This window comes from Saccopteryx bilineata, chromosome 6, assembly GCF_036850765.1.
Source record: "Saccopteryx bilineata isolate mSacBil1 chromosome 6, mSacBil1_pri_phased_curated, whole genome shotgun sequence".
NCBI lineage: Eukaryota > Metazoa > Chordata > Mammalia > Chiroptera > Emballonuridae > Saccopteryx > Saccopteryx bilineata.
The window spans coordinates 209370078-209382221 of NC_089495.1; the positions used below are offsets into that span (position 1 = coordinate 209370078).

General features: G+C 63.9%; 1 protein-coding gene across 1 annotated transcript in view; it reads left to right on the top strand.

Annotated features, from left to right (window-relative positions):
• The window catches only part of CDH4 (cadherin 4), a 349289-nt gene that overhangs the window by 312853 nt on the left and 24292 nt on the right, over positions 1–12144 (top strand). The window contains exon 7 of the mRNA XM_066237078.1: positions 5460–5632. Within this exon, the coding sequence (XP_066093175.1) occupies positions 5460–5632 (173 nt within the window). The remainder of the gene's footprint in view (positions 1–5459; positions 5633–12144) is intronic.

The following is a 12144-nucleotide window of genomic DNA, read 5'->3' on the forward strand; positions in this document are numbered from 1 at the left end:
CACTGTCCTTAGAGTTTAAGTAGCCACCACATTGGGAAGCTTGCTGCGTCCTCAGCCTGATGTCCCCTCCTGTCATCTCCATTCCTCCTTCAGCTCACGTGTCACCTCTGCCTAGGGGTCTCCCTGCCCCCCCCACGCCCCTGAAGCTTCCCGTGAATTCTTCACTCCTCGTCCAGGTAGTGCTGTCAGTCTGCCCTTCTGGACCCCGTGCCCAGCGGAGGCCAGTCTGTCCCGAGGAGGGAGGGACTCAGAGATCAGCAGCCTCAGCCTGACCCCCCCCTACTCGCGGGAGCATAAGGGACACCCAAGGACACTTGAATCCACGGTCCCTGACATACACCTGGTGACACTCAACCATCGGTTCCACGAGGCAGCCAGAGTCCACGGAGGCCTCCAGGAGGGTCCGTTCCCATGCAGAGGGAGGCGGACACCTGCCAGGCCTGCAGCTGGACTAGACAGTGTCCAGCAACTGGCCAGGTGTCGGTCCTGCCCACTCACTGAGTCCCACGCCCCCTGCCATGCCGCCCAGCAGCCCGCTTCCAGAATAAAGAGCCCCACGGCTCAGGACGGCCCTCAAGGCCACGTCCTCACAACTGGGCCAGCCCTCCCCTCTGCTCCAATCCTTCAGCCGCTGGAAATCGGAGCCGCTGCCCCCTCCACACCCGGACCAGCCGGGACCAGACCAGACCAGTTTCTCAGACTTCTCGAGAAGAGACGCCTCTTTATTATTTTTCTTTAAAGCCTCTAAGTGGAATCCCTGCTTCCCTCGCCCCTTATAATTGTGCGAGGGCCTGTATTATAAATTTTGAAATTAATGTCACTTTGAAATATTAAATAGCAGAGAAACCTACAAGCCACAAATGAAGTCAAAGAAACCTTCATCTGGATAATGCGAGGTTTGCGCTCAAATAGATTATTCTATTAGCGGGCCCGTTGCCTTATTTATTTTATTTCCGCGCCGGCGGAGGACCCCCGAGATGAACGCCGTGGACCGACGCACAGATGGTGCCGATACTTGAAAGTCATCTGAATATTAAGAATTTAAATCTTTAGCCTCAGTGATTTGAGCAGAAAGCCAATTATGGGGCTGAATTAGTTTTCAAATTAAACTGCAATTTAAGGCTTGTGAAATTAATCCTTTAAGGCGCCCGGCAGCGTGGGTACATGAACTCCCCTGGAAGGGCCCGGCCCGGCCCGGCCATCCACCCCCGTCCTGGCGGCGTGATTAATAAAGCGACGTCCGGCACCCGCGTTCCCCATCAGACGAAGAGGACGATCCCGACGTTCTGTCTCATTTGCTGAGAAAAAATTCAAGCCTTTCTTTCTCCCGAGCAGAGAGGCAGAGGCTTTGGGAGAGAGGCAGGGGAGGGCGGCCGCAGGGTGACACACAGTGGCGTCGTCGGGGAGCTGGGGACTCACAGCCGTGCGTGGACTCAGACCCGCCCCCTGGGGAAGGTGAGCGGGGACAGGCGGGGAACTTGGCTGCTGCTGGGGTCACAGCTTCCCAGACACACGGGCCACCCTGATCCCACCTTGGGTGCCTGGGTCACAGGAGGCTCTTCCGCCCTTCCCCGAGACCCCAGGAGGGACGCCTGGCTTCCAGAGGAGGAGCCCTGGGCTCTGAGAGGCTCAGTGACCACGGAAGCCGGGTGCTGGGAGTGAGAGAGCCAGGATCTGATGGGACGGAGCCCTGAGCCCTGAGCCAGGCCCACAGAAACGCAAGTGGCTGGGCAGGTCCGCCTTCGCGAGCCCCAGCGGCCGGGTTCACTGCCCACCTCAGTGGAATCCCTGTGATGGGAGAATGGAGAACCCCCCCAAAATAAAAGTGATATCCACCGGCAACCTCAGAACGAGGCCGTATTTGGAAATCAGGCCTCTGCAGATGGGGCCAGTTAGGACGAGGCCGTCGGATCGGCCCTGATCCCTTACGCCTGGGTCCTTGTAAGAAGAGGTCAGGACACAGACCCAGAGGAGACGGCGTTGCAGGACAGGGGGACAGAGCTGGAGTGGCGCAGCCACAGCACATGGAGCCCAGAGTCGCCACCGGCGCTGGAGGGGGCAGGAGGGGCGTCCCCGGTCACCTGGCTCTGCCCCGCAGGGTTCTGTGGCTGTGCTCTGCCCCGTGCCTGAAGCGGGCGCCGAGTGCGTGTTCAGTAAGCGCTATGCAGGACTCGCCCTTTGCTGCCGGGGGTCGTGTCCACGCAGCCTCGGGGGCAGTGGCTCCACCTTTCCATCTGTGACCTCTCCCTTTGGGTGAACTCCCAGAAGTGGGTTTGCCGAGTGGGCACATTCCAGGGGCGTTTGGACACAGATGGCCAAACTGCCTCTAGGACCTGAGGCCGTCTGCTTCCGAGGCCACGGGGATGGGTCCCCCCATGAGCCCCCACCAATAGGTCCCATCACTATTGTAAAATAGTGTCTGCTCACCCGGTGCGTGCAGAATGCCTTCCCTTTATTTCTTTGATCAATAGCAAAGCTGATTCTAAAAAGCAAGAGAAGCCCAGGCCTCTGGGTGGATAGACAAGAAGTTCCGGCTCCGTGGCTGGACTCGCTGACCGGAGGCGTGGCCAAGGGGTGGGGTCGCGCTGGGCGTCCTACCATATGGTCGAGATTCCAGCGGACAAGCCTACCGTGAATGCGTTTTATTCTTGGCGAGCAGAAAAGAATTATGAAAAGAATGGCGTCTGGTTTTGAACACCAGAGTCCTGAGCTTAGCCAAGAAGGCGGCGCCCGGCTCTAGGACGATTTTGTGATGCGCAGGAGCCCTCCAGCCCCCGCCCGTCCTGGGTCCTCGCGGAGAAGCCCGCAGGCGGGGCGGGCAGAGGCTGCACACGGGGACCCCCGCCCACTCCACCTCCAGAACTTCCTCTCGGGAGCCACGAAATTCCACCCTGAGCTTCAGGCTTTTAAAGCAACCTGTGGGAGCGCGCCCTCCCCGCAACTCCCACTCCAGGGGCCGCCGTGTTGGAAAGGGGGGGGGCTCCCAGTGCCTGGCGAGGGGGGGGTGGGCTCCCAGTGCCTGGCGAGGGGGGGGCGGGCTCCCAGTGCCTGGCGAGGGGGGGGGGCTCCCAGTGCCTGGCGAGGGGGGGGCGGGCTCCCAGTGCCTGGCGAGGGGGGGGGCGGGCTCCCAGTGCCTGGCGAGGGGGGGGCGGGCTCCCAGTGCCTGGCGAGGGGGGGGCGGGCTCCCAGTGCCTGGCGAGGGGGGGCGGGCTCCCAGTGCCTGGCGACCTCTCCAGCTCTGCCCGTGCAAAGGCGCGGGCGGTCCCAGCTGGCACAGGGGGCACCGCCGTGCTGGCTCTCCTGGCGCGCAGGTGCTCGGCTTGGAGGTGAGACGCCGTGATGGGGCCGCAGCCCGGCGTGCTGTCCACTTGCAAGTGAAATTCTGCACATGTTGTAAGTGGCTTTAAAGTCCCACAAGAGACATCGTTTTCTATGTGAATCGTGTTCTTGAGGTGCACCCATATGTTTACCTTCTGTACACACGTGTACACGCGCGCGCACACTCACACACACACTGTCTGAGCCGCCCTGGGATTAGTGCCCTTCCGCCTGAAAAACACCCTCAGCGTTTCCTCGTTGCGGGTCTACCCAGGGAGATGAATGACCTTTCTTGATGATCTAAAGAAGTTTTTATTTCTAGAAAGCTTAAAACTGTTCGCGTGAGGAGTTCCATGCCAGTCTTTAAATTCTCCAGCTGCTTTAAATTTTCTTTTTTTTTTTTTTTTAATCTTTGGTTTTAGCAGTTTCACGACGATGGGACTCACGGCGGTTTAGTCCCTCTCTCTCCCACTAAGAGTTCTGAGCGCGTTTTGACTCCGTGGCGTGGTCCCCACCCCCCACGTTTGGTTTTGGAAATTCTTCAGCCTGGAGCCCCTCAGACGTGCCCGCCCCATTCTTACTCTGCGGTCCAGGGGGCTCCGGCGGTACGTGTCCCATGGACCCCGCAAAGTCCCACCTTTCTTATGCTTTGGTCTGGATGTTTCCTCTGCTATCTTCCGGCTCATTAACCCTTCAGTTATAGTATTTAACCTTCTGGTAAACCCATTCACGTTCTCATTTGAATACTTTTTCAACTGTAAGTTTTCTGTTTTGTTTTTTTTATGTATAATTTCTAGTTCTCTGGAAAAAAATGTCTTTCTCCTCCTTTTAATTCCTGGACCGCATTCAGCTCAGGCGGGTCTGTTTCCGAGCCCGCGCCCGACACCTCCGCCGTCCGCCTCGCCCCTGCGACCGCGGCTGCCTGCTGTTCCCCTGGTTTCCCTCAGGTCCTGTCCTCTTGTCCGCCTGGTCCGTTCGGGGCTGTACCTGGCGCATGAAGAACTGCAGAGATCATCTGAGCTCTGTCGGGGTGTCACCTTTCCCCACAGATTTACGTGTGCTCCTGGCTGGGAGCCCGGATCATCTCTGTTAGAGCTGGGCTTCCCTGTGTTAGGACTCTCTGTCGCCAGATTCCCGGGGGCCCAGCCGGCCGGCCGCACGTCTGGGGCGCTGCACCCCCGGGTTCGGTTCGAGGTCGAGGGAGCTCCCGGGGCACTTCCTCCTCAGCAGCTCCGGGCTCGGGCCCGTCACCCCGTCTCCACAAGTCCGGGGAGCGTCCGACACAGCTGGCAGGCAGCTCCGGGCTCGGGCCCGTCACCCCGTCTCCACAGGTCCGGGGAGCGTCCGACACAGCTGGCAGGCAGCTGTGGGCTCGGGCCCGTCACCCCGTCTCCACAGGTCCGGGGAGCGTCCGACACAGCTGGCAGGCAGCTGTGGGCTCGGGCCCGTCACCCCGTCTCCACAGGTCCGGGGAGCGTCCGACACAGCTGGCAGGCAGCTCCGGGCTCGGGCCCGTCACCCCGTCTCCACAAGTCCGGGGAGCGTCCGACACAGCTGGCAGGCAGCTCCGGGCTCGGGCCCGTCACCCCGTCTCCACAGGTCCGGGGAGCGTCCGACACAGCTGGCAGGCAGCTGTGGGCTCGGGCCCGTCACCCCGTCTCCACAGGTCCGGGGAGCGTCCGACACAGCTGGCAGGCAGCTCCGGGCTCGGGCCCGTCACCCCGTCTCCACAAGTCCGGGGAGCGTCCGACACAGCTGGCAGGCAGCTGTGGGCTCGGGCCCGTCACCCCGTCTCCACAAGTCCGGGGAGCGTCCGACACAGCTGGCAGGCAGCTCCGGGCTCGGGCCCGTCACCCCGTCTCCACAGGTCCGGGGAGCGTCCGACACAGCTGGCAGGCAGCTCCGGGCTCGGGCCCGTCACCCCGTCTCCACAGGTCCGGGGAGCGTCCGACACAGCTGGCAGGCAGCTCCGGAGTCGGCACACATCGTCCGAGGAGAGACGGCCCCAGGCCCCGGGCTCCCCTTTCCTGCCCAGCCCCCGGGTCTGCACTGCGCGGACCGGGCACATCTGCCCTCCGTGAGCGAGTGAGGCAGCAGCCTGCGTGCTCGCCGGTTCCACGGGGCCGCTCTCTCTGTTCCAGGCACCTACGTGATGACGGTCACGGCCAACGACGCCGACGACAGCACCACGGCCAACGGGATGGTGCGCTACCGGATCGTGACCCAGAGCCCCCAGAGCCCCTCCCAGAACATGTTCACCATCAACAGCGAGACGGGGGACATCGTGACCGTGGCGGCCGGCCTGGACCGAGAGGTGAGGCGGGCACCGTGGGGCCGGGGAGAGGCTGACCCCAGCCCTGGCTGTGTCACGGAGGACCTCAGAGCCCCGGAGCGAGCCCTCAGGTGGCCGCGGACACGAGGGAGCCAGGATGCCGACCCCAGGGTGTCCCTGTCCTGTCGGGCTGGGGGGGGGAAGTCTCAGCAAAGCACATGCCAGGTTCGCCACCAGCCAGGTCCCTGAGCCGGTCCGCGGGAGGCTTCCTGCTGGCGTGTGTGGTTTGGATGATGGCAGGGACCCCTGTGCCTTGAGCCTAGACCTCAGACTTGGCGAACCAGCCAGGACTCACCTTGCCGTGTTGTCACCACTGACGCCTTCCGAGTCATTGAATGCCCGGCCGTGGCGCGGGGAGTGGAGGGATGTGCGGCACTGTCCCTGGAATTCCTGTACTAGACCAGGTGGTACACAGGGTGACGGGGTCAGGCGTCCAGATGAAAGGTGGTTTGTGCCCCCCCGCATGGCTCAGCAGGAGGCAAGGTGGCCCTGGGTCAACACAGGCTAGGGGCTCAAAGAGCCAAGCTGGGTCCTCACCAGCTCATGGCGTGGACATCTCTAAGCCCCAGACAGAGCACCTTCTGTCTGTGAAGTGGGCACGACCACGCCAGCCTCTTGAGCTCAGCAGGGGTGGGGGGGTAGGTCTTGACCGCCAGCCTAGGACCGGCAAAGATGGTGTGGGTGGGGCTTTGTGGGGGAGGTGGCCAGGGGCCCTGGGCGCAGAGTGGGCCTCGGCCAGCCTGACACCTTCACCTCCTGCACTGGAGGGTCGGCCGGAGCTCCTCACCCTCCTGGGACCCCGCGAGGTGCCTCTCGGCCCGATGAGGCCCTGCAGTAGCAGGCCAGGACGAGGAGCTGCTCCGGCCAGTCCCGGCTTCTCAAAGCCCGTAGCTGGGGAAGCCTCCGAGATGGTGGCACGTGGGAGGGCCCTCGGGGAGATCTGCGCAGACATTAGCAAACCAGACACCACCCCCGGCCTCCCTGCACCCGGGGTCCCCTGCCTGCCCTGGGGAGAGGGCACCCCTTTGCCACTCAAAAGGCCAGGAGCAGCACGGGTTTCTCCAGATGTTACCCCAGCCTGTGCGCTCACACCTTTAGGGAGAGCAGCTGTGGTCTGAGGGGCCTGTGCGTGCCCAGCCCGGCCTACTCGCCCTTCTCCAGGAGTGGCTGCTCCGCGGGAACCCCTGGGGGGGGACAGGGGACACGGTGGGGGGCCCAGGTTCTCTCTCATCTGCCCCACCCCGCAACTCCCCAGTCGGGGCGACTCTGTTGCCCCCTTGCCCTGGTGCCTCGTCCACTCCCCACTCCTCACCGCCCCCAGGCAGACCTCCGTGCCTACCCAGCAGGGCGGAAGCTCAGGTACAGCGCATTGATTTGCAGGCAGGCGTGCAGCGAGGCCGCGCCCTCCCGCCACCCCGGAGAGAGCTGCTGTTCAATGTTTGATGAGCGGCTAGAGACGCGGGAAGCGGGGAGGCGGGAGGGGCGGAGCCGCCGCGAGCCGGGCGTCCGTCCGTCCGGTGTGGGCCCACTTGGCCTTCATCTGCGCTATTTGAGATAGTAAGCAGCCTGGCCACGCTCCCTGTGGGAGCTCCGGCTGGCGGTGCGGCCCTTCCAGCAGGACAGACAAGTGTCCAGAGCCTCTGTCCAGAGCAGAAGGGGGACCTTCTGAAGGCTGCAGGCCAGGGGGCGGGGAGCCCCCAAACCTCGCAGGCCTCGGAGGAGTGGCAGGTTTGCGAGCCCAGAGCCCCGCGCTGCCTGTGTCTCAGCCTCTCCAAGCTAGCTGTGCTGTGTTCGGGGCGATGGGGGAGCTAGTTCTCGTTTTAATTTACCTGTGAACCAACAGGCAGGGGTTGGAGGGAGGAGGACAGAGGACAGACCAGCCGGGCCCCCTGAGCGGAAGAGGGAGGCATCGCTGCCCAGAGCCGGGAGCAGTTTTGGCTGCTGCCTCCACGCCTTCAGCAAACACGGGCTGGCACCTGGCGTGGGCAGGGCGGCCCCAGAAAGCTCCACCCGGACCGGGCACCGCGCACTGTGCATTTATCATGTAGCATTGTCCAAGCGGCCCTGCAGGAGAGTTCCAGTAACCGTGTTTCTCTTCAGGTGGAGGGTCATCAGCCTACCCTGCCCGGCTTCTCAGCCCTTTCCAGGGTCAGTGCCGGGGAGGCTCCGGAGCCGGCCAGAGGGGCCGTGCTCCACCTGTCCGATTCCACACGGGACGCCCAGTTAGATCTGAGCCTGAGACAAACGGGCCACACCCGGCAGGTCCCCGTTTTCACTTGCTCTGTCTGGCGAGCGGAGGCGGAGGTAGTCGGCTGCAGGCCTGGGAGGGAAGCCGACCAGGTGGGGCCAGCCCCCCACCACACCCCCGTCTGGGGAGCCCGCTCACCCCTGCGCCTCCCTCCTCCGCGCCTGGCGCCTGGTGCCGGCACCTGACGGAGGAGAAGCTAGACTGGTGCTGACAGGCGACAAGGTCCCCGAGAGCCCGGCTGTGCTGATCAGAGAGGACGCAGGACGTGATGGGCCACCCGCCTGGCAGGCCATCAGGCCTGATCAGCGAGACGAGCCCCGAGCCACCCAGCTGCCACCCACGACACGATGCGTACCCTGGCGTGGAGCTGCGCGCCCGCAGCCATCAAAGGGGCCCGAGCGGGCGCCGCGGCCGCAGAGCGAGACCTGCCTCGGGGGTCCTGCTGGCACCTCGCGCCTGGCCGCGCCCGGGGACACGGATGCCGTCGAGGGACGTCGGGCGCCCTCCCTGAAGGGAACACACGCAACGTGCCCGTCCTGCCAGATCGTCTCCCGGTCCTGGGCTGCCAGGCCGGCTGGTTCCCCACACACCCCTCCCAGCGCCACGGGCACACCCACCCGGGTCCCCACGCCACCCTCTCCGCACAGGACGCGTGACCGCCCCAGGAAACGGCAGTGGGAGGACCTGGGCTCCTTCTGGAGGACCCAGGGCAGGAACCCCACACGAAAACATCTGAGCAAGACACAGGGGCCAGTCCTGTGCCAGGAGCCCAGGTGCAGCAGGGACTCGGGGGGAGGGCACCCGCCAACATAGACGAGGGGCTCAGGTGGGCAGAGGAGGGACTTCTTCGGGACCGGCAGGAGAGTGACCAACAACCGTTCCCCTAAAGGCCCGAAGTCCTCCTGACCCCTGATTACCCTCCACCCTGACTGCCACCACGTCTCCAAGCCTCCATTGAGCCAGTGTCCACCCACTGCCCCCCGGCGGACAAGGCCGTCTCTGCCCTCAGACCCGCTGGGCAGGACCCAAGTCCTGAACCAGCCAGAACCTCCTGTCGGAAGGGCGCGTGTGAGGCAGCTTCTCCTCGAGACGCCTGTATTCAGAAAGGGTGTGTGGGCATCCTCCTCTCGTCCTCCGTGAGTGTCTGCCGCACACCCTGCGGGCAGCGCGTCTGCAGAGGAAAACCCGCAGACCCTTCCCTTCAGACCTGCTTCCCGGACGCAGTCAGCCGGCCCCCGGAGCGGGCAGAATCAGCACACGTAATTGCCGCCGTGTCTAATTCGGCGGAGCTGTGCAAACGGAGCGTTTCTACGTGACTAAATGTCGGGAGACCTGGATAAGACGCGGGGCTCCAGTGTCTCTTGCGCACGGAGGTGGAGATGTCCTCGGAACCCTGTCCACCCGCCCGGCTTCCTGATGAGGGTCTCTGTGGCCTGAGGGACCGAGACCGTGGGTGCACGGGCTCCGCTCAGACCGAGGGCACCTTCCGGCCTGATTGCCCGCAGCGTGGTCAGCCCAGAGCCCCCACCGTCCAGACCCACTTCCTCGCCCCTCGGTGGAGCCCACTCGGCGGACCGCCACACAGCCTCTCGGTCCTCACTCACGCCAGCCGCCAACTTCATCGACCTGGAGTTTCTCCCCAGACAAGGGTGGGCCTTGTGAATTCTCTCGTGGCCCCCGGACCTGCGGGAGAGCCAAGCCAGCACCTTCCGGATGTGTCTCCGGGACTGTGTCTCCATCAGAGGGAGAGACGTCACAGAGCGTGCCGGGCATTCCCATGCCCCGGGGCAGGTGGGCGCCGTGACCGACTCCGGTTAATGTGATCACGCGGCTTTGATTCAGGAGAATGTTATTTGGTGACAGGACCACGTGGCCCCTTCACCTGTGACAGCGTCGGGATGGCCACCCGGGAAATTCTGAACCGGGTTTTCCCAGAACACGAGTTCCTGTGCGTCCCGCGAGGGCGCGGCCGTCTGGGTCGAGGCGGGGTCAGCGTCTCTCGGTGGCTGATTTTGGAGTCATTCTTATGGAACCGTTTTCAGCTGCTAAACGCGGCTTTGTGGTCTGCAGGGGGGGAGTTAGCCATTAAGACAAATTTGCCACCCACGACCTCAGGTTGGATGTTCACCCCTGAAGTCTTGCTTCTCCCCTAAAACAGAGAAGAGGAGGAAGGAGGACACTGGACCTGTGGCCTCGGCTTTCCCTCTGAGACGGTGGCCTCGCCTGGCCGTCTGCAGTGGTGTCTCCTGGGTCACGAGGTGGCCTCACTGGCATGGGGGCGCTGAGGGGCACCAGGGTGCGGCCCGCTCCAGGGCACGGTGGCTTGTCCACCCATGCTGTGCGGGCACCTCTTCAGGAAGCCTCAGAGCCAGGTTTCTGGCCATGGCAGGACGCTGCAGCCATGCCGTGCATGCCGGGGCCCGAGTCTGACCACAGCTCCGGTCACACTGCCCGATGCTCCTTGTCACAGAAGCAGCACAGTGGTGGCGGGAAGCACAAAGCAGCACATCAGAGCCTTCCCTCCGAGTGCCAGTGGACGAGTGGGCCTGACACTGCGCGTCCTCCGCCAAAGGGCTCCCTGCTGACCACCCGTGTGTCACGCGCCTCCCAGACGCAGTCAGGAGAGGCCTCTGCCCGCACCGCTTCCGCGGCTGCCTGGTCCTCCGTCGCTGGGACTTGTGAGACTCATGCAGATCCCCGCTGCAGACCTGCTGTGGTTCTCCGTGGGAGTCCCAGGGCCGGACACTGGGGCAGCGAGGGAGAAGGCTGGGTCCAGGCCCGGGAGAGGGGACAGGTCTGAGACCCTGGGAGGCTGGGCCGGGAGAGGGGACGGGTCTGAGGCCCCGGGAGGCTGGGCCGGGAGAGGGGACGGGTTTGAGGCCCCGGGAGGCTGGACCGGGAGAGGGGGCCGGTCTGAGGCCCTGGGAGGCTGGGCCGGGAGAGGGGACGGGTCTGAGGCCCCGGGAGGCTGGGCCGGGAGAGGGGACGGGTCTGAGGCCCCGGGAGGCTGGGCCGGGAGAGGGGGCCGGTCTGAGGCCCCGGGAGGCTGGGCCGGGAGAGGGGACGGGTCTGAGGCCCCGGGAGGCTGGGCCGGGAGAGGGGACGGGTCTGAGGCCCCGGGAGGCTGGGCCGGGAGAGGGGACAGGTCTGAGGCCCCGGGAGGCTGGACCGGGAGAGGGGGCCAGTCTGAGGCCCCGGGAGGCTGGGCCGGGAGAGGGGACGGGTCTGAGGCCCCGGGAGGCTGGGCCGGGAGAGGGGACGGGTCTGAGGCCCCGGGAGGCTGGACCGGGAGAGGGGGCCGGTCTGAGGCCCTGGGAGGCTGGGCCGGGAGAGGGGACGGGTCTGAGGCCCCGGGAGGCTGGGCCGGGAGAGGGGGCCGGTCTGAGGCCCAAGGAGTCTGGATTGGGAGAGGGGACTGGTCTGAGGCCCAAGGAGGCTGGATTGGGAGAGGGGACAGGTCTGAGGCCCAAGGAGGCTGGATTGGGAGAGGGGATGGGTCTGAGGCCCCGGGAGGCTGGGCTGGGAGGGGACGTGGACACAGCCACATATTCAAAGCCATCCTGAGAGGGACCGGGACGACATTTTTATTGTCACTGTGTTTGCTGCACCTACGACAACAAGGTCTGTGTGAAACACACGTTTCACCTGCTGCTTTTTTTAGAAGTTGCCAATTAAATCTGACATATGGCTTCCTTACTCAGAATTTCTGTTTTACTAAACAAGCAGTTGTAGCCTGGTTGAGACAGGGGCCACATCAAAGGACAGTGTGCGTGCAACAACCACTCTGTACACGACCCTTCCCAGGGGGCAGAGTTGATGCCGTGTATGCACATGTGTGTGTTTGTGTACATATATGTGTACACTACACACGTGCACGTGTGTAATTGGGTGTGCGTGTGTACACAGGCATACATTTGGGTGTATTGCCTTTGTGCATGTATATGTATTGCCCACATGTGTGTTTGTATGTGCATGTGTGTACACACATGTGCATGCATTGCCTTTGTGTGTGTACATGAACTGCATGTGTGAGCACACGCCACATTTCCCAGAGGTGTGCAGGCAGGATTCTCGTTGGGCTGGAGGCTCCTCTAACTGCTGGGGGCCCTGAGGAGGTGCCCAGTGGGTGCCCACCCCCAGCGGGAGCCTGCAGGGAGGACTCCCCAGGAGTTCCCGCCTCCCCGCCAGGCTCACTGCGCTGCCCTCTGCCTGAGCTCGCAGTGGACAGGACCAAGACGCCCCGAGC